Source organism: Mugil cephalus, chromosome 19 (assembly GCF_022458985.1).
Source record: "Mugil cephalus isolate CIBA_MC_2020 chromosome 19, CIBA_Mcephalus_1.1, whole genome shotgun sequence".
Taxonomy (NCBI): Eukaryota; Metazoa; Chordata; class Actinopteri; order Mugiliformes; family Mugilidae; genus Mugil; species Mugil cephalus.
In genome coordinates, this window is record NC_061788.1 from 1,513,172 (window position 1) to 1,532,311 (window position 19,140).

General features: G+C 40.0%; 1 protein-coding gene across 4 annotated transcripts in view; it reads left to right on the forward strand.

Annotated features, from left to right (window-relative positions):
* Positions 1-19,140, forward strand: part of scarb1 (scavenger receptor class B, member 1) — a 28,648-nt gene extending 9,508 nt beyond the window's left edge. For 2 of the 4 annotated variants that reach the window (XM_047570339.1, XM_047570338.1), the window contains exons 5-14: positions 23-118; positions 215-330; positions 1,419-1,585; positions 2,848-2,966; positions 11,510-11,583; positions 11,749-11,800; positions 13,413-13,562; positions 15,458-15,508; positions 15,977-16,049; positions 18,416-19,140. In XM_047570339.1, coding sequence (XP_047426295.1) covers positions 23-118; positions 215-330; positions 1,419-1,585; positions 2,848-2,966; positions 11,510-11,583; positions 11,749-11,800; positions 13,413-13,562; positions 15,458-15,508; positions 15,977-16,049; positions 18,416-18,423 — 906 coding nt within the window. In that variant the 3' untranslated portion in view covers positions 18,424-19,140. The remainder of the gene's footprint in view (positions 1-22; positions 119-214; positions 331-1,418; positions 1,586-2,847; positions 2,967-11,509; positions 11,584-11,748; positions 11,801-13,412; positions 13,563-15,457; positions 15,509-15,976; positions 16,050-18,415) is intronic. The other 2 variants (XM_047570341.1, XM_047570340.1) reach the window with 2 other exon arrangements.

Genomic DNA, 19,140 nt, shown 5'->3' on the forward strand with positions numbered 1-19,140 from the left:
AATCATTATCATTATTATTTAGTTCAACAACTCCAACACCGGCCTCTTCACCATCTTCACGGGACAAGACGACATCAGTAAAGTCCACGACGTGGACTCGTGGAACGGCCTGACGGAGGTGAAACCCAGACCTGTTCACGTCTCCCATGTGTTTCCATATTTACTCGTCCTCTCACCGTCCTCTCTCTTTCTCTTTCTCTTTCTCTTATAACAGCTGAGCTACTGGAGGACTCCTCAGTGTAACATGATCAATGGAACCGCTGGACAGATGTGGCCACCTTTCCTGACAAAAGAGAGCACTCTGTCCTTCTACAGCCCCGACGCCTGCAGGTACCAACACATTCTCATTCTGCTGCTTCTACAAAAAGGAAACTTTGAATTCTATAGTGAGTTCAGTTTGTGAGCTAATAAACATCTCAAGGTGCAGAGAATCAGATCACCCTGTCAATTTGTTTGTCCACTGTTGGGACTTGTTTTCAAGGACTGTGTGTAATTTTCATTTCCCCATTGGGGATCAATAAAGTTTTATCTTATCTTATCTTAATTAGTTTAATCGTGTAGACGTGGGCTTTGTGCAATATAATCGTGTGTGACATTGTGTTATCTTGAGGGGTCTGTGTAATAGAAACAAAGATATCTGTGTTTGATACCAGTGCTTGGACCCCCAGCCTTCGTCTGTGCACTATTTACTTATGTTTCGAGTTTTTATTTTGCACATTTCTTTTTAAAAGACACACAAAATGTGGCAAAAATAGAAATAAATAAGGAAACGGTGCAGGCAGAGGCAAAAAAAACACAGTTTATAAGATTATTGCAACATGTCAATATTACAATTTTCTGCAAAAACACAAAACATCAGAAAATATGACAACATAAAAATAAATAGCGACTAACAACAACAACAACAACCACATGGTGACTGGCCTGACAGAATCCCACGTTTCTTATGTGGTCTTTTGCCTCCAACTCGTCGTCCAATGATGGAGCTACACATAACAAATACCACGCAGTCATCTAGTGTAGAACATGACCTTAGCATTGATATGTAGCATGTAACATTACGGAGGAAACATCAATGTTTTTATGGATTCTTTAATGTGCGCAATCTGTTCATACGAGGAGTAAATAATCCTGTAAAACATCCTGTAGTGAATCAGTAGCATTTTGGAGCCAGATTCACTTTAAGAGGTAAAAACCCAACGTGGAGGAACTTTGGGTTCTTTGGTTTGATCCTAATGTCCAGAGAACGGGAATGAGATTCTCTGAAGTCTACTTGTCCATGTAGACAAGGGTCACGCCTATGAACCTGATGCATTGGAGCTATTCTTGATTTATTTATACTTTTGAGGCGGGTCACCTCCCAGAACCTTTTAGTCGTTCATTCCTTTGCGTATTTACTGATTCCTGTCCATTTTCAGGTCTATGGAGCTCGTCTACCAGCGCTCCGGCAAGATGAACGGCATCCCTCTGTACAGATTCGTTGCACCCAAGACCATGTTTGCCAATGGGACGGACTACGCTCCCAATGAAGGCTTCTGCCCCTGCAGACAGTCGGGGCTGCTGAACGTCAGCACCTGCCGTCACAGTGAGTAGAAATGTGCAACATATGGTTCTCAACTTTCTAGTTTGGTGTGAAATCAGGACCTCGAACATGGATGGATCATTTTACCGCATGGATTTCTCAGAATAACAGTCCAACAAGCCAATAATTTACAAAGAACAGAAAACAGAAAACCACAAACTGTTGGGAGCTACTTTTCTAGGTAATAAAACTCAAATAAATTAACTATATTGGCTGAAACCTTGGAAGCAGATACATGAACTCTTTCCCAATTCGTTGGTTAGACACCTCTGAGAATTCCTGACCAACTTGTAGGGATCACTAGCTGCATGTCCATTACAGTTTTTTGCAAAATAAAAACAGTATTTCAGAAATTCTGATGAAGTCTAATTGCTCTTTGTATGCGTTTCCATTGAAAGGTGTTTTGCGAATGAGCTGTGACTCTTGTAAAGTCTTGTCTTTACGTGATGTCCCGTAATTTTCTTAAATCCTCGTCACTTTGAGGGTGATGGACTTCAAGTGAACTGGTCACATGACCTCCTGCATCACCTCCAATGACGGGGAAATGCCAAAAAAGTGTTTTCATTGCACTTTTGTGATAAACTTTTATATCGATACGTCTGAAGATCCACCTCAAGAGAGCGTAAACGTGTTTTTAGCTTTAGATATCTGACGTGTTTAGAAATGTAGGTTTTTTCTTTACCAGTTATTTGGTTTTGCACATGCATTATTCATATAGAGTCATATAGACAGACTCTTGTGATGACATTCATACGTTTCCTGATGGGCATTTTCGAAGCACAATGCAGTGTCGACGGTGGACGCCTTCGTCTTAGCTTAGAGGTCAGAACAAACATCTCTTTCGTCTTGCAAAGATCTGCCGATCGCTTGGGGTCGGGGTTTTTATCTGTTGAGCCGTTCTCACCTGAGGACCGAGGAGTTAAATTGGTTTACAACTAAATGGCACCAATTGACTGTAGGACTGGTTGTGTGCAGAGCTATTTTTAGAAACGTGTCCCATAATGATTGTTACCAGGCACATATGTATATATGTGTCATATACCAGCACAGTAATGGCTTCGAATATACAGTGACTGGCTATGGACATCCACCTGCCACTCAGACCAGCCACAACTTAAAACCTTGTTTCAAAAGCCCTAATAATTAGATCCAGGTTAACCGGTTTTGTATGTTTGCATTGACTCCATGTTCAGGGAGGTTTTAGCTTGGTAGGTTCTAGTTACTGCTGAATCTTCATTCTTTGTCCAATTTTTTTGTTTTCCCAGATTCTCCAGTCTTTATCTCACATCCTCACTTCTATAATGCCGACCCTGTGCTGCTGGACTACGTGATGGGTCTTCATCCCAGTGAGTCGGAGCATGGCCTCTTCATAGACATCCACCCGGTGAGTGCTCAATATTGTACCCATCTAGCCTGGACTAAAGCTACAGTTCTTCTTTCTTTCTTCCTTTCTTTCTTTCCCACCAACTGTTGCCCTAAATTAGCCTAGCATAGCCATGCTTCTTAGCAGAATATGTATGTGGTAAGAGACAGAAATACCTCTGCATCAACCGGAAAGTCCTCCAACCCATCAGAGACATTTCGTTGTCAACAAATTCATCTCCACGTCTCTCAGATGAGTTATTTTTAAAGATCTGACTGAATATGTTTATGCACAAACGCTCAGTTCAAGATGAGTCGTTAAAATTTACATTCACATCCACAATATTTCATTTCTGTGACTATTCGTTAATCCATTGATACACAGGACAAGATTTTATAATCCCTTGTGCCATGATCTGAGGCAAAACTCATTGAGAAACCTAGTCCAACTGAAAAACCGACTAGCAGGCTAGCAGTCGGCTACTAACTAGCCTAGCTTAGCCAGCAGCAGTAGGTAATAGAGGTGATGAGACATGCAACTACACTTCAACCAACACATCTCCCTTCGGCCAAGATCAGAAGTAAGATGCTACCAGACACCAGCTACCTAGCTTAGTCCACAGCAGCAGGTGATGACATTATTAGGAATTTCTGTGACTATATATTGTGTGTATGTGTGAGAGAGAGAGATCCTCCTATCAGCCACAACATTATGACCACCAACAGGAGAATAAACAACATTAAATCCATCTTGTGACAATTCAGTGTTCTGCTGGAAAACTTTTGGACCTGACATTCATTGGTGTGGATATTACTTGTACATGTAGCACCCACCTAGACCAGACCAGACCAGACCAGACCACACCAGACGCCCCCCCCCCTTCCTTCCCCCAACCCCAAAGCAATGACACTTCTTGATGGTACACGCAGAAAACATTTTAGGAACAACTCAAAAAAACCCTGAAGACTCCAAATTCACTAGATCCCAAACTGATCAAATACCTGTGGGATGATCCACCCCCCACCCCCCGTCACCCATCACACACATACTAACAGCATCAGGGTTGGAAGGACCCTGCCGTGGTCCCGCGTGGAAGCCGACTGATACGCTATCACCACCGCTTCGTTTCAGGGTCAGGGTCAGATGTTTTATTGTGGACAGAAAAGCGAGCGCGTTGTCGTCTCTTTTTCACGAGGGTCCAACAGAAACTCCTCAGCAGAGGTTGGGTAACTGATTACAGCTGATAAAACCCCAGTGTAGCGCTCAGGTCCTCGCTCAGATTCTCCTCCAGCTATCGCTAAGGTCGAGTGATAATAAAGTGGGTGGATGAAGTTTGGAGTTTGTTTTTCTGCGTGGTAAAATCACATTATATCAGGATTTACTGCTTTAGAATAACTCGGTGCCCTGTGTGTGCTTATAATTGCTTTATTAAAGCCTGAATGCCAAGCATTGATAAGGACGATAAAACGCCTCCGCTGCCGTTCATCTCGTTCTAAATTCCTTCAAATCAGTCGTCACCCAGAGAGCCATCGCCGCTAATCAGCTCTGTGATAAGGTAATTGGAAATTGGGCTATTTCGCCATAATTGCGGCTGTTTGCGAGTTAAAGGGTTGTTAGAGACTTTCTATGGCTCCAATAAAAAAACAACACAAGTGGTGCAGATTTAAACTCATACGATAATCCACACGAGTCCTGATAGGAAGTTAATTATTAAGGGAAGTCCATTGGCTTCATGCAGTGGTCTCTCAGGACAGAGGAAGAACTTCAACGTCATCTCTGAGCCACAACGTTCAGGACTTAAATTCAACGTCTATTTAATCTTGTGTTTTAAACGTTTTAAACGTTGTCTGTGAATCTGAACGCACTCCCATTCTCCACTAAATCTGTCAAATGAATCAAAGAGTGAGCAAACGAAAGGAAATAAATCCAAAATAAATGTTACAAATGTGCAAAAGAGGAAATCTGACACTTTTACGAAAGGAAAAGATATTTAAGGATGATGAGGTAGGACTATTAAATGATCAGATCATCTGTAGTCGACTGCATCGATTCTGGTTCACTGCCTTTATTCCATCATTGCAACAACTAACATGGAGACTTCTTCTTCTTCTTCTTCTTCTTCTTCTTCTCTATCAGTTCAGTTTGGAGACAATCTCCTACTTCTCGTCATTTTCTTTGTCTTTTCATTCTTTGTACTTCTCCCACTTCTTCTTTATTTGATCTTATTCCTCTTCCTCCTCCTCTTCCTCCTTTTTATTCTTCCCCTCTCCTTATTCTTCTTCAACCCTTTCTCCTCCTCCTCCTTCTTCTTCTATTTCCAGTAGATTTTTTCTAACGAAACAGCAGAACCTCTTCGTCAGTAAGCGTCTTCAGTCAGTACGTTTACACGCACGTGAAAAAACGAATTATTGCCTTAATCTGACTTTAACTGGACAACACTTTATTCCGAATGAAATTGGAGTTCCCCTAATTAAGACACCCCGAAATTGATTTTCTCTGGCTTGTATACACTTAATCTGACTTTAACTAGACAACATGTGTGTGCACATGCTCCACAACCGCTGAGCTGGGGTTTGACCCCGGAACAAAAACCTCCACAAAAGACATTTGCTGAAGTATTATCCATGTGGTTGTTGTTTAAATGCTGGTCTGCAGCATGAACGACTCCAGTTGTTTATTATATGACATAATAGGTAAAGGGAAAGGGGCTGTGTCAACCCACTGAAAAGACACATATTGCCACCTAGTGTGGAGGAGGAGCACATGTTCCCGTTAGTTATTAGATTTTCTCCGTTGCATGTAAACTGGGACAAGGACCTTATTCAGGAAGTCTAATTTTGAGCATAACTCCATTAAACTATGGATCAAAACAAACTGAATGATTGATATAAACACGTCTGTCTCATAATTTTAAGTGTTGATGTTATATTTTCATGAGTTCAATCAGGATAAAGAAGCGTTGCTACTACTACTACTAAAGTCAACTTTATTGTCAGTTCTGACATGTGCAGCACATAAACAGAATTGAAATTATATTTCTCAAAGGTCTATGGTTCAGCAACTAAATACAAAAAAATGTAAAAAAAACATCACAATATACATAAAGTGGCTGGTGCACCCCCCGAGATGAATAGAAAACTATTACCTATGATAAAAATACGACTTTATTATTATTATTATTATTATTAGGTTTTTCTTGCAGCGTCCTCAGACTCAGGTCTCATGTCTCCGGTTATAACACGCATCCAGTTTTACTCACATAAAATGATTTACAACATGGAACCAATGAGTTTTATCACAGAGGGTGAAGTTTATCATCTAATAAAAGTTATGTCACTCTCTTATCAGTGGATCTATCAGGACTTCTCCAGCTGGTTGCTTATTGCTGCTGTTTGGGACGTCCACCAGCTGCATTCCTACTGTTTCTAACCCCCCACCCCCCACCCCGACTTCAGCATAATAACTTTTATCAGATCCACATGTGAACCACGCAGCTCTGAAATCACTTTTATGGACACATTAAAACTTCAAATCCATTTCTGGAGAAATGAGCCAGCGTTCCAGGTCTGAGATGAAGACTTAAAAGTCAGATTTAAAAACATTGCCAACATTGTATTTGGAGGGGGGATATTTAAAAACGCACAATGAGAGGGTTTTTTTTTTCTTTACAGCTGGCTTGAATCACAGGAACAGCAACGATGTTTAGTTTTTTGGCACTGGGATAATTACAGTTATTATTTTGTTTTTGTGCGGAGTCACTGGTGATGCAATGTATGACATGAAAAGCCACAAAAATGTCTCCGCTTCTCTTTAAAGGATGCACATGCAGCTAGAAGGTAGAGACTAGTCAAAGCAACCTCACAATAATAAGTTATCTTGTTATAAATTAGGTTATATTTTTATCTAAGACTCATATTTACAAAAACTGATTTACAACATGGTGCTACATCTGTTAGCTGTTGCTAGATCTGATCTCAGTCTGTGCCAATAAGGAAGGAGAGAAGGATAGAAAGAAAGAGAAGGAATGAAAGGAAGAAGGGAAGGAATGTAAGGAGGAATAGAACGAGGAAGGATGGAAGGATTAGTTTCTGGTTTAGTTTGTTCTCAGAATCTTTTAAAGTCTTGTCACTAATGAACAGGCGTCTCTGGTTCAGGTTCATTTTTACGAGTGGATGAATGTATGAGTTCAGTATCTGTTTTTTAATGGGACCAGGACTCATTAAAGTGGGTTTGCTCTAACCCCGGGCTCTAACCTCTAACCCGGACTCTAACCCGGACTCTAACCCGGACTCTAACCCGGACTCTAACCCGGACTCTAACCTCTAACCCGGGCTCTAACCCCGGACTCTAACCCGGACTCTAACCTCTAACCCGGGCTCTAACCCCGGACTCTAACCCGGACTCTAACCTCTAACCCGGGCTCTAACCTCTAACTCGGGCTCTAACCTGGGCTCTAACCTCTAACCCGGGCTCTAACCCGGGCTCTAACCCGGGCTCTAACCCGGGCTCTAACCTGGGCTCTAACTCGGGCTCTAACCTGGGCTCTAACCTCTAACTCGGGCTCCAGAGACCAGATCATTGAGAGTTAGTGAGAGGACGGAGTTCTCCTCTCTCTGAAGGCTGTTCTCCAGATGTTTCTTCTGTGTCTTATTGATCAGCTGTAGGGGATCATGGAGAAACTCTGCACATGTGTTTGTTCTCTAAACCTTCAGCTTTAACTCTTTTATCTTTTATCTTAATTTATTTGTCTTTATTCTGTCATTCCATCAACTCACATGGAGACAACTTGTTCTTCTTCTACTTGTTTTTTACTTTTTTGTGCTTCTTCTTCTTCCACTTTCTTCTTCCCTTATTCCTCTTCTTCTCTTTTTCCTACTCTGTCTTCAGGTCCTCTTGTATCAGCCTTTTAACTTTACCACAAGTTAGATTTAAGGCACATTTGGAGGTTATTTGTTCAGTTATTATAGCCCCCGACTGTGGAACAGCCTCAGAGACTGTTGATACTTTTAAAAACTCACCTTTTTAATCAGGCTGATTGGGTGAGGAAACTTATTTCATATTTATTTGTCCATTTATTTTAATTTCTTGCCACATCCTGCTGTTTTAGTCTTTTAGCTCTTCTTCCTGTTCGCCTGCGGGGGTGCTGTCCCTCAGGTCCCTCAGGTCCCTTCGTCCTGGGTGGTTGGACTCCACCCTTAGGTGGGGGTGGGGTGTGGGGGGGTAGTTGTGGTCTTTGTGGTGGCGGCCCTATGGTTAAGGGGCTGGCACCCCCCTCGGTGTGAACGGGTCCCCACAAAGGTAGTGTCCTTCAGGCCTCGAGCCTCAGAGTCCCGACATGTCCTGATAACAACTATTAGTGTGTATGTGTGTGTGCACATGTATGTGTGTGTGTGTGTGTGTGTGCAGGGGGCAGGTTTGTTTTTGATTTGTTTTTTTGTTGGGTTTAATGTTTCTGAGTGATTTATAAATAAAGTTTGATTTGATTCCTCTTCCTCCTCCTCATCCTCCGTCTTCCTTCTTCCTCCTTCCCTTTTTTCATCCTCCTCCTTTTCTTTCTTCTCCTACTCATCATTTCACGTGTTGATATATTTTCACATGAGTTCAGTCAGGATGAAGAAGCTATTACCACTACTGCTACTGTTACTACTACTGCTACTACTTGTATGGTTTAGTTTTTTAAAGAAACTGGATTTGTTACTAATAAAGTAGCCACTGAAATGTTTATAAAAGTCACCAAAAACAGCAAAAAGTCAATTTAAAAAGATTCTTGATCGTAGCTCAGATCTCTCTCTGTCTCTGTCTGTCTGTCTGTGCTGTAGCTTCTCCTTTCACTTCTCTTTCATTTCCTCCAGGTTTAAATACATAACGGTTGATTTAAGCCGCTCGCTTACCAAACACCAGAGTCCTGTTAGTGAAGGGCCAGATCCTGGAGGAAGCTGCATGGGATGGAAATGTACGGCTAGAGGACCGTTACAAAAACGTCCCTGCCCTTTCCACAAAGAGGTTCATGGACATTCGAGCTTTTTAAAAATGCACGGAACAGGACGTAGCCCAAGTAATCCTGGTTCTTCTTTTAATGATAATGAGTTAGAAAACAGTTTGGCTCAAGGCGCCCAGCTCTCCGTTGAGACTCTTTGAGAAAAAGCAGATGGGTTTTCGAATCCAAATTCGAGAAAGCCACCGCCAAGCTGCAGGAAACCACTCGCAGTAATTGGCGACTTCAGTCCGCTGGGTCTGAGCTGAGGCCTGGACTGGGCTGCGTTACAATGTGTTCTGCCAGGAAATCTCTCGGAATCAAAACGAAATCTGCTTCAATTGTCTCACGTGTCACTAGCTATTACTATGAAGAAGTTGGCTGAAGCTTTGGACGAATTAGTGTCTTAAAACATCAAAAACCAAAGAGATTTATCCTTTTTTGAAATGTGGATCGTAGTAATTGTTTTCGTTCCCTCTGGCTCTTTGGAGTCGAGCTTGGACAAGAAGATATTGGAGAACTTCAACATCTCAATTATGTGCACCCAATAAAACAATCCAGGCGCATTAGTTCCAGTTAAAATGTTCAGCCACATCGTCCAACTGCAGGTCAGCAGTCAACGGTTTGACGAACGCTTACTTATTTCAACATCGCAAAGCTACGGTTACTTAAAGAAAAGGTTTATCCAGTATTCTGAGGAAGAACTCCACCCGGCTAAGCTCATTCGGGCTGAACTGAATCTTGGAAATCATACGAGAGACATGTAGCGCTAGCGGCTTTCCTTTGTTCACCGCTTTGGTGACGCCGCCACCATCAGGTCAAAATTTCCATTGCAGAACTTTTTTATGTGCCTTCAATCACAGCTTGGGTTTGTTGTTGCAAGTGGAACTCATGATGCAAAATGTTTGGCGTTTCGAGCGCTAGCCTCAGCTGTAATGTAGCGTTGGTCGTTTTGATCTAAATATGGATAATATCGATACCAAGGCTAATGTTGGATCAAGTTATTCAGTTGATCCTGATATTTCAAGTAAAAGTATTAGTGTCGGCGATACTAGCCCTGTATTGGTATCAATCTAATACCAAGTAAATACTTGCTGTCGCCCACCCCTACTCTAATGTTGCATTTATGCTAGCAGTGAGAGAGCAACAATCTACGACACATTTTTATCGGAAGTTCCAAATTTCCCGTTGTCCACGTAAGTAGGAATGTACGATACCACTAAATTTTCTTACGAGGCTTAACAAGGCTAATATCCCGATACAGATGCTTTTAGACGCCTACTTGTGTCTAAGAATTAAATGTATATCAGACTTCTCTTTCATCAGAGCTATGAAAGACGAATCTGTGTGAATCACATTTTAAATAAATCTCTCAAAGAAAAACGCTCTGTTATAATTTGGAGTTTTCATCAGGTTAGAACTTTGACATCAAAGGTCTCATTCTACATTCTCTACCATTTCCCGTTTATATGTTTTTGTTAAGAAACATGATCTACGTGGATATGCCTGTGATGTACGTTTACTATATACCTGCCTCTCTGAATTTAAACGCTTCCATCATAGAAGTGTTTTTGTTACTTTTCAGAATTTAAATAAATAAAACACTATGTAAAGCCATCATACATTGTAGGTGTAGGAAAAGTTAGCTAATGTTAGCATGCTAACACAATGCCGGTATTTGTCGTGTAGTTATTTAAAACTTGTTCTTCTAAAACTGTTCTTGTTTAGTGCTTTTGTTGTTTTTTTTTTTTAAATGTTTTAATTGTTAAATCTTTGTCATATGTTCTTGTAACATGATGAACATTTAGCATTTGTGACATTAGCATTTAGCTTAAAGCATTGCTGCGCCTGATTGACCACATCACCATAAACTTTAGCTTCAACCTCCTGAGTCCCTGCGTCCTCATATGGGGACATTAGGTTTTCGGTTTGTGGTTTATTTCATTTTTTTTTATGGTTGAAACTCTTCTGTTTTTGCTTATTAACGTCTCTAGTTTCATATGACGTGCAAATTTAACAAATGCTATCACTAGTAACAAGCTGCAACGTCGCTAATTAGCAAGTACCCGTTTGAGGACGTTGGGATTAACCGTCCTGCTCAAAGGTGATGTTTAGTTTTGTAATTCTTAGGTCCTTGGAGAAATTAACAACACATAACAAATAAACGCTCGGGTGTCAGGAGGTTAAGCTCAACTTGTCGGGGGCGTCTGTGGTCTCGTGTTTAAAGGATCGGACGGAGGAGTCTAAGGTCACTGGTTCAGATCCCCTCTCCATCCAAGGCCCATGTTCCCTTGAGCAAGGAACAACTTAAATCTCAGCGGGCTCAGTGTTATAACTCAAAGTCCAGATGTTTTGGCTTGTTTTAGATATAACATGACTAGGATGACAATATTCACAAACATAAACCTAAAGGGATTTCCTTCCTTTGTTGCCTGCGTTTGCGTTACGAGCGACGTTTTGTGTAACCGTTGTCTTGGGAGTTGACCGTTCCACTTCAACCCATTTGATGTGTAGCTGTCACTAATTGGACCTGGAAGTGTTTTTTATTACCTATTGAGCTGTTTGCATGTGTGGTTTTGTCTCCTCGCAGCAAACCGGCGTCCCTCTGAATGTGTCCATCCGCCTGCAGCTCAACCTCTACATGAAGAGAGTGACAGGAATTACGTAAGGACGTTGTCCCTAGGACATTAATCACGCTGCCAACGTTTGTCACGCATTGTGTTTCACATCCATTGATGATTGAACGTGAAGGACGTGTAAATATTTCCTTCCTTTCTTTGCACTTGCTGCGACCTTCGGGTTTGATGTTCAATGTTCTTTTCCCTGCAGAGAAACTGGAAAGATATCTGAGGTGGTGATGCCGATGATCTGGTTTGAGGAGGTGGGCTCATTTAAATATTATTTAATCAGTGTCAGAGTTTACGAAATGAAATGAAGTATCTCTATTGTTCAAACAGTACTGACAGTTTGTGCTAAAGTGAGTGTTTGAAATAACTCAAAGGGACTAAAACTTAACTCTTTAAACTATAAATGTTTTTAAGGTCTGATTGTGCAGGAGATCTACATTAAACTGTTATTAAAACCGTTCTTCTCTGCTCACCACAAACACTCATCCACCCCAGCGCTCGGTACTGGGTCCAAAACTGTTAATTCTTCATATAAATTCTAAATTTTCTAATATATTTTAAATTAGTTCTATTTGCAGATGACACCAATATTTTTGTTCAGGGAAAACTGACAGGAGAACTGGGATGATTACTACAGAGATGTTTATGCTGGTAGATGGCGTTGACTTAATGAGGTTTCTTGAAAATAAATTTCTAGGTGAAAAAATAAAACCATTTATTAATAAAATCCAAAATATTGAAATTCACTGGTTCACTTTCAAACAGGACAAGTTTAAGAACATAATAAAGAACCTACTTCCATTAGGAAACAGTCAGAAACTACTTTTCATTGAGGATGGAACTAAAATGAATTAATCTTTGTGCACGCACAACATGAAAAACATTTAGTATTTCTATATGTGGAGTGAAATTATGAAACTAACAGATTTTCTCGCATATTTATGAGCAGGTGAGAAAAAAAAACACAGGAAGTAAATGTTAAATGGAAAAGTGTTAGGATCAAATAAACGTAAAGCTTCTTCCTACTGGGTTTTGAACATTAAAATGGTTAAATGTTTATTTTTCCTTTTTATATTACATGTTTGAAAATAAAGCTTTCATTCATTCATTCATTCATTCATTCATTCATTCATTCAACATTTACTTCACAGCTAGAAGATGAATTCAAAAGTTTTACAAAGTAAAAATATTAATATTACACAGTGCAGAAATGCTGAAAATATAATTACAAATTGGAAATGGTGTGTATGGTTTTAGAAAATCACCATTAAAATATCATACTAGTAGTTTTATTTATTTACAAAGATTTATTTAAAGAAAATCACTTAAAGAAGAGGAAGGACTTGAGTTCTAATCATTTATAGAAACAAGAACATAATTTATATAATCTGTTGTTTCTACCTCTAACCCAGAATAAAAGACACCAACACCTCCACTAAACGGTTGGAGCTGTTGATACATTAGCCATAGCTTTCCTCTATAGCCTGTTAGCTTAGCAAAAAGCTAAACATGAGCTTTATAGGTTCTTATGTTAGCTTTGAACACAGTCGTTCATTGTCATCATACATTTCAACACAAACGTGTTGTGAAGATCAGACTGAGACAAATCCCTGATTTAAAGAAACTAAACCAGGAACTGAACCCGACCTGAGTATCAACAAATTAATGGAAACTTCATTGGACCTGGAAATTAACTTGTGCACCTCACTGATATGTAATATTGGCTACATTTCCTGTATACACAAGTATATTTTTTCTGTCTTTGTCTGAAAATGTATTGATGTTTTGAGTCGTTTTTACGCAGAAACGTTGAAGCCTTTTAAGCAGGTGCATTTAAATGTGTTGTGTTTACTTCCTCCTCCTCAGAGCGGCTACATAGACGGCCCCGTCCTCTCCACCTTCTACACCAGCCTGGTCGTCCTTCCTGCCGTCATGGAGTACATGCAGTACGGCTTCATAGCGCTCGGCCTGGTCACCATCATCATCGCCGCCGCGGTGTATTACAGAGCGAAAAAGGTAAAGCTCGTCCAGTTTAACCGCATGCTGCAGCAGGTCGCCTCCCTGTGCATGTTCACCCTCAAACACATGGAAAAGAAGGAGGAGCAGGGGAGACGACGAATTAAAATCTGGACATGTTTTCTCGCAGGTAAGCAGTGCAGCACGGCTGGAATCGTGTTGCACTGCTTACCTGCAGGAAAATATGTTTCTGGAAACAAGAAATGGAAGCAAACAGTTCCCAAAATCTGGAGTTATTTTATGCTTTTAATATGAAAAAGTCCTGTCAAACTATTTTCTAAAAGTTCAGATTTTATAATATAATAATGAGTTAATTTGCTGAAACAGCTGGGGAATATTTTCCTCTGGGATTCATTCATATGTGGTGATGTAGCGTTTTTAATAGGATTTATTAATAATAAAAGAAATATAAAACTTCCAGACTTGACTTGATTTTTAATTGTTAAACTCAGATCATTTTGAGCTGCCCAGCGTCGTCTCCTCTGCTCCTCCGCTAACGTTTCAGATCTAGGTTTCATCTTAAAACAACTTCTCCTGCCGCCTTGTTTATCTCCACGCTGGTGATGTAAACTATTATCAGCTACAGCCAAATTAGCTGTGACACATTACTCACTAGTTCATATCAGTGAGGACAAGGTAACAAGTCTTGTGTTGTGTCATCGATGTCTTATCCCGCTGCCCCCTTACGCAAAACCAGATTACAAAATATAGTTTTTTGCTGTGGTTTAAAGGAACGGTTCAAGAGTTTTGTTGCAGATTTGTGTTTGTACATTAAATGTTAAACTACAGCCAGTGGGAGATTAGCTTAGTTTAGCATAAAAACTGGAAATAGGTGTCTTTGTTCAAAGTCCAAGTGTTTACGTTAAGCTAATTAGCTTCCATAAACACGTGACATTGTTATCCGGCTTATCGTTCAATTCTCAGAAAGGGTCAATGCCACTCTGATGCTTTCAAATGTTAGCGCCGCTTTAAGACTGGAAGTAAATAGAGATAGTCATATTGTGTCAAAGGGAAGTGTTGCGATTAGAGCTATATTGGCTGTTAGCTTAGCAAAAACAAAAAAAAAGGACTTGATACAAGACCTAACGGCTAGTCTAGCTCTCTTTCAACCGAGTCAGGCTGTTCTATTAACTGTTCTATCTAACTGTTCTATTCTGAGCTAAGCTTATTACTGCATCAAAAGTTACATCAAAGAAACGGTTTAGCTTAGCATAAAAATCAAAAGAAAATATCTAGCCTTCCTAGCCTAAGCAAAGGAAAATTGATATCAATGCATCCATTAAATGCGGATACCATTAGCCGTGGCATTCCTCTATAACCTGCTAGCTTAGCAAAGTTATAGCAAGTTTTACCAGCTAGCCTCATTAAACACATTAAACATGAGTTTTATCGGTGCTTATGTTAGCTTTGAACACAGTCATGCTAATGGCTTTCCCCATTTTAAGTATTTAGGCTAAGCTAAGTCCTGCTTAGCTTAATGCTAAGCAGTACTTTCGTACTCAATCAGGAATCCTTGCTAGAGATGACAATGAGAAAATATTTATCTTAGCTTAGCTTATCTTAGGCCTTTAACCTCAAGCTAACTAGTTAATTTGTGTGGGACAGTGCCAGGCTAGTGTTTCAGTATTTCCAGTCTTTTATGCGAAGTGAAATCATCTGTCATGTGATTGTGATTCATTCGTTCCAGCCATAAATCGAATGTGGACTTACCAACACCTCGTGTGTTGTGTTATGAAAGTCATTGTATTAAACGTTGTATAATAATAACCAGGTTAATGAGTAGCCGCGTGTGATTCAGATGCTTCTCTGTTGACGTAGCCGTGATGGTTTTAATGATGGTGCTACGGGGACGGTTAAATATCACGATGTGTTTTTATGACGTCTTGTGTTTGCAGAGGTCTAGTGGAAACACCATTCAGGTCTCCACGGTGGCGGAGAACGTCGGGGTTTGTAAAACTTACCCTCAGTCGGTCAAATCCAAATTATTCTGACGAATTTCGATTTGATTTTCGCGCTGATCAATAAATCTGAGAGAATTTTGAAGCCGATGTTTTACTTTGTGTGATTTAAATTCTTCGGATGGATTCTGCTCAGTGTATTTGACATTTATTTATATTTAATTAGTTTTCTATCGTTGGAACTTTATAGATTTTTACCAGATTTATGAGTGTAATGAGGTGAAAATCCACTCCTTATGATTATGGTTAAAAAAAAAAAAAAAAAGCCTGAACTGACCGAACGCATGTCCTCTTGAATTAACTGCATGACTCAAATCCAGAGACGACTCCCTGCATGAACACCCAGCGTAACTCTGTGAATGCCCACGATCTAAAACAATAAAACCCTCCGTCCCAATCACGCCGCTACGTTTGCTGCTCTGTGTTTTTTATGTTGACGATGGGCTCGTCTTTTAGGCCTCCAATAAAGAGCTGGTAGATGGCTTTCAGGGCCACGTAACTCAGGAGAAAAGTATCATGAGTATTTCAGGTGGGTTCACACGCATGTACAGAAGCACATTCATTCATTCATTCATTCATTCATGTTTTCAAGATCTCGTTTGGTTTGTTTTTTTACTTTACAAATCATTTAAAATACAATTTCATTTCATAATTCACAGCAGGATATGATTTTGTATAAGATGGTCTCCCTAGAAACATCAAAACAACGACACGTATTTGTACCTAAATTCGAACAATCCAAGTAATTCTATAAATACAGACAGTATAGAAATGCGTCTTTAACCTCCTGAGACCCGAGCTTTTATTTGCCGTGCATTTTTAATGTCTCCAAGGTGTTTCTTTGTTTACATACGTTTTGCAAAGACTTAAAGCCACACATACATACACAGACATTTAAAAAGAAAATATGTACAGAGAAGATGTAAACAATATACATAAAGTGCAACTTAGAGAAAGTCCAGTCTCTGATATGCTGTGAGTGTGTATTTGTCTTCCTACAGAGGACTGACGGTCTGATAATAACACACACATATCAGCAAATATGCTGTTTTATGCATGTAATAAAAACTGGAAAATATCCCTTCAAGGAACGTTTAAAACGTGTTTTAAAAATGTGAGATTAATTTGAGTTAATCGAAATCATGCGATTAATTGCGATTAAATATCGTTATTTTTATATGACAACCCTTGTGTTTCTTAGTTAGTTTTACCTGTTACAAACTTGAAAAACATCACTGTATGGCACATAAATTGTAAATTGTGCAACTGTGTGGAAACATTTGAATCGATTCACAGCCCTACGAGTAAAACTAGACCTGAGGAAAGCAGTATCCTGTTTTCTGGAGGTCATGTGATGTTTTGGAGGCACCTGCGGTGTGAAACTAAAACCAGTTTGACAAGTGTGCATGTCTTGTTGTGTGTTTGATAAACTGACCCGGGGCCATAACCCTGGAGTTCTGTTTTACACCACGAACTAAAACACATTTACAGGCTTAAAAGTGAAAAAAAGCCTGGGTCGTTCTTTATGTTTTCTGTCTTTCACATTCTTAAGTTCTCAGGGAATTTAGAGTTTAAGGTTTCTGCAAATTGACTGTGCAAAACTTCGTGCTGTAAAAAGTATAAAAGATCATGAATGGTTTTAAATTTTAAGACGATTCATAGAAAATGTAGGAAATCACATCAAGGATTTCCATTGTTAAAGCATTTTAATTTCAGTCAGCAGACGTGCACATGATGTTAAAAGTCTTTAAGCTCAGGTTGTGCACAAACTACGTCATTGTCTACATTTAATCTTGGCAATTATATTATATTACCAGTTTTTATCTATTTTACTTCCCATTCCACCCTGTATATACACAGAAAATACACAGAATTTCCTTATATTTCTATTTTCCTCTATATATTTTTAAGAGTTTTTGTTTAGTTTTGTCTATTTCCACTACTGTGACAGAGTTTTTGGGTTTGAGTTTATTATTGAGTGAGTCTCATCCTTTTATTTTGTTGGTTTAATTCGTGATGAGGCTGGAGCTACTTCCCTACAGTCTCTGGCTCCCACCACCACCTGTGAACATGTAAATGAGAGGGTTAATACTTTAGAGGACTTTGCTGTGCAGCTGACGACAAACACCAGACGTGTAAGAGCGTGCTAACCTCAAACCAAATCTAAGACGTGCAGCAGCGCGTCCATTTAACAAGAAGAAGCTCCACTAGATGCCCTTTAAACGTTTACCTTCATTTTATCAGAGAGCGTTCCTTTTCATACAGATCACGGTACGATGCTGATCTGTGCAGCCACTGCATCATTTAAAGGGGTATTTACTTCCACTTCCAATGGTTTTTGTGTTGCTTCACAATTTTTTTTCAGGGTCTTCAACATTTTAAAGGCCAAGGACCCAAACTCATGTAGAGAATAATTAGGGACGTTCTACCTCCTGTATGTGCTCTAGATTAAACTCGGCCTAGTTCTAGTTATAAATATACATTATTATTATTATCGTTTAGCATTAAAATATTTAGATAAATGTACCTGATATAACTGCAGTACAGGGTTGCAGAGCCGCTGTTGAAGATCATTTATGGCATATATATTTATGCATTACGTGGTTTTGTTTTTTATTTCTTAATTCATTTATTTATTTTTAAAAATGGCAGAGTTGGTCCTCCATACATCACCATGGAGACCTCCACTTTCTATGATGCTTACCGTCTATACACAATAAGAAATTAAAATGCTGCCTCGGTTTATTTTCTAAAAGTCACTTTCTGGTGACGTTTGATCTTAAAGTGAAAGTCATGAACAGTTCGTCCAGTTTGACGGGACCTGGAGAGAACTTGCTTTTTATTTCCATGAGCACTGAATAAATGACCTGTTGTTTCTCCGTCTGGTCCCAACAGAGAGATAAATGTGGAGGTGGCGCCCCCCCACCCGGAGTCTCGGGCCCTTCGACCGAAGAGCGAGACCCTCTGCTCCACAACGACACTGACTGACACACACTGACCTGAACGCACAAACACACACACACACACACACACACACACACACATAGAACCTTGAACTGAAACTACTGTAACGTCCATGAAGCTCTGGGCCACAGACTGAAGCTGGATTAACTGTTTCCTTTGGCCGCTGGAGCGGAGACTGGAAAAGTTTGTGACTGCGTCTGATCCGGAGCAGGAGTCACTTTGGTTTCTGCTCCTTTCTTTGCTTTAAATAGATTTTAGAGAATCGTTTCTGTAACGAGGGAACAGACGGACGAGCTCCTTCTGTCTCATGACTGCCAGCCCCACGATGTGCCTTCACTGAGGAGGAGCCACTCCTCCTCTTCACCTCCTCCTCACCTCCTCCTCACCTCCTCACCTCCTCCTGAGGAGAGGCTTTGTACTGACTAAGGTGTAAATGTAAATCTGGAAATGAGCGTCACGCACACGCGTCTCTCTGTGTCCTGGATGAAGCGGGAGAGAAGGTGGAGGTAGTAAATGTTTGATTGATGATCTCATGGATGATGATGACGATGATGATGATGATGATGATGTAGTTGTTGTCTGTGATGACTGATGAACGATTTCCGCATCTTTTTAAAGGATGTAAATATAATAAATGTTAAAATTTAAAGTAAAAA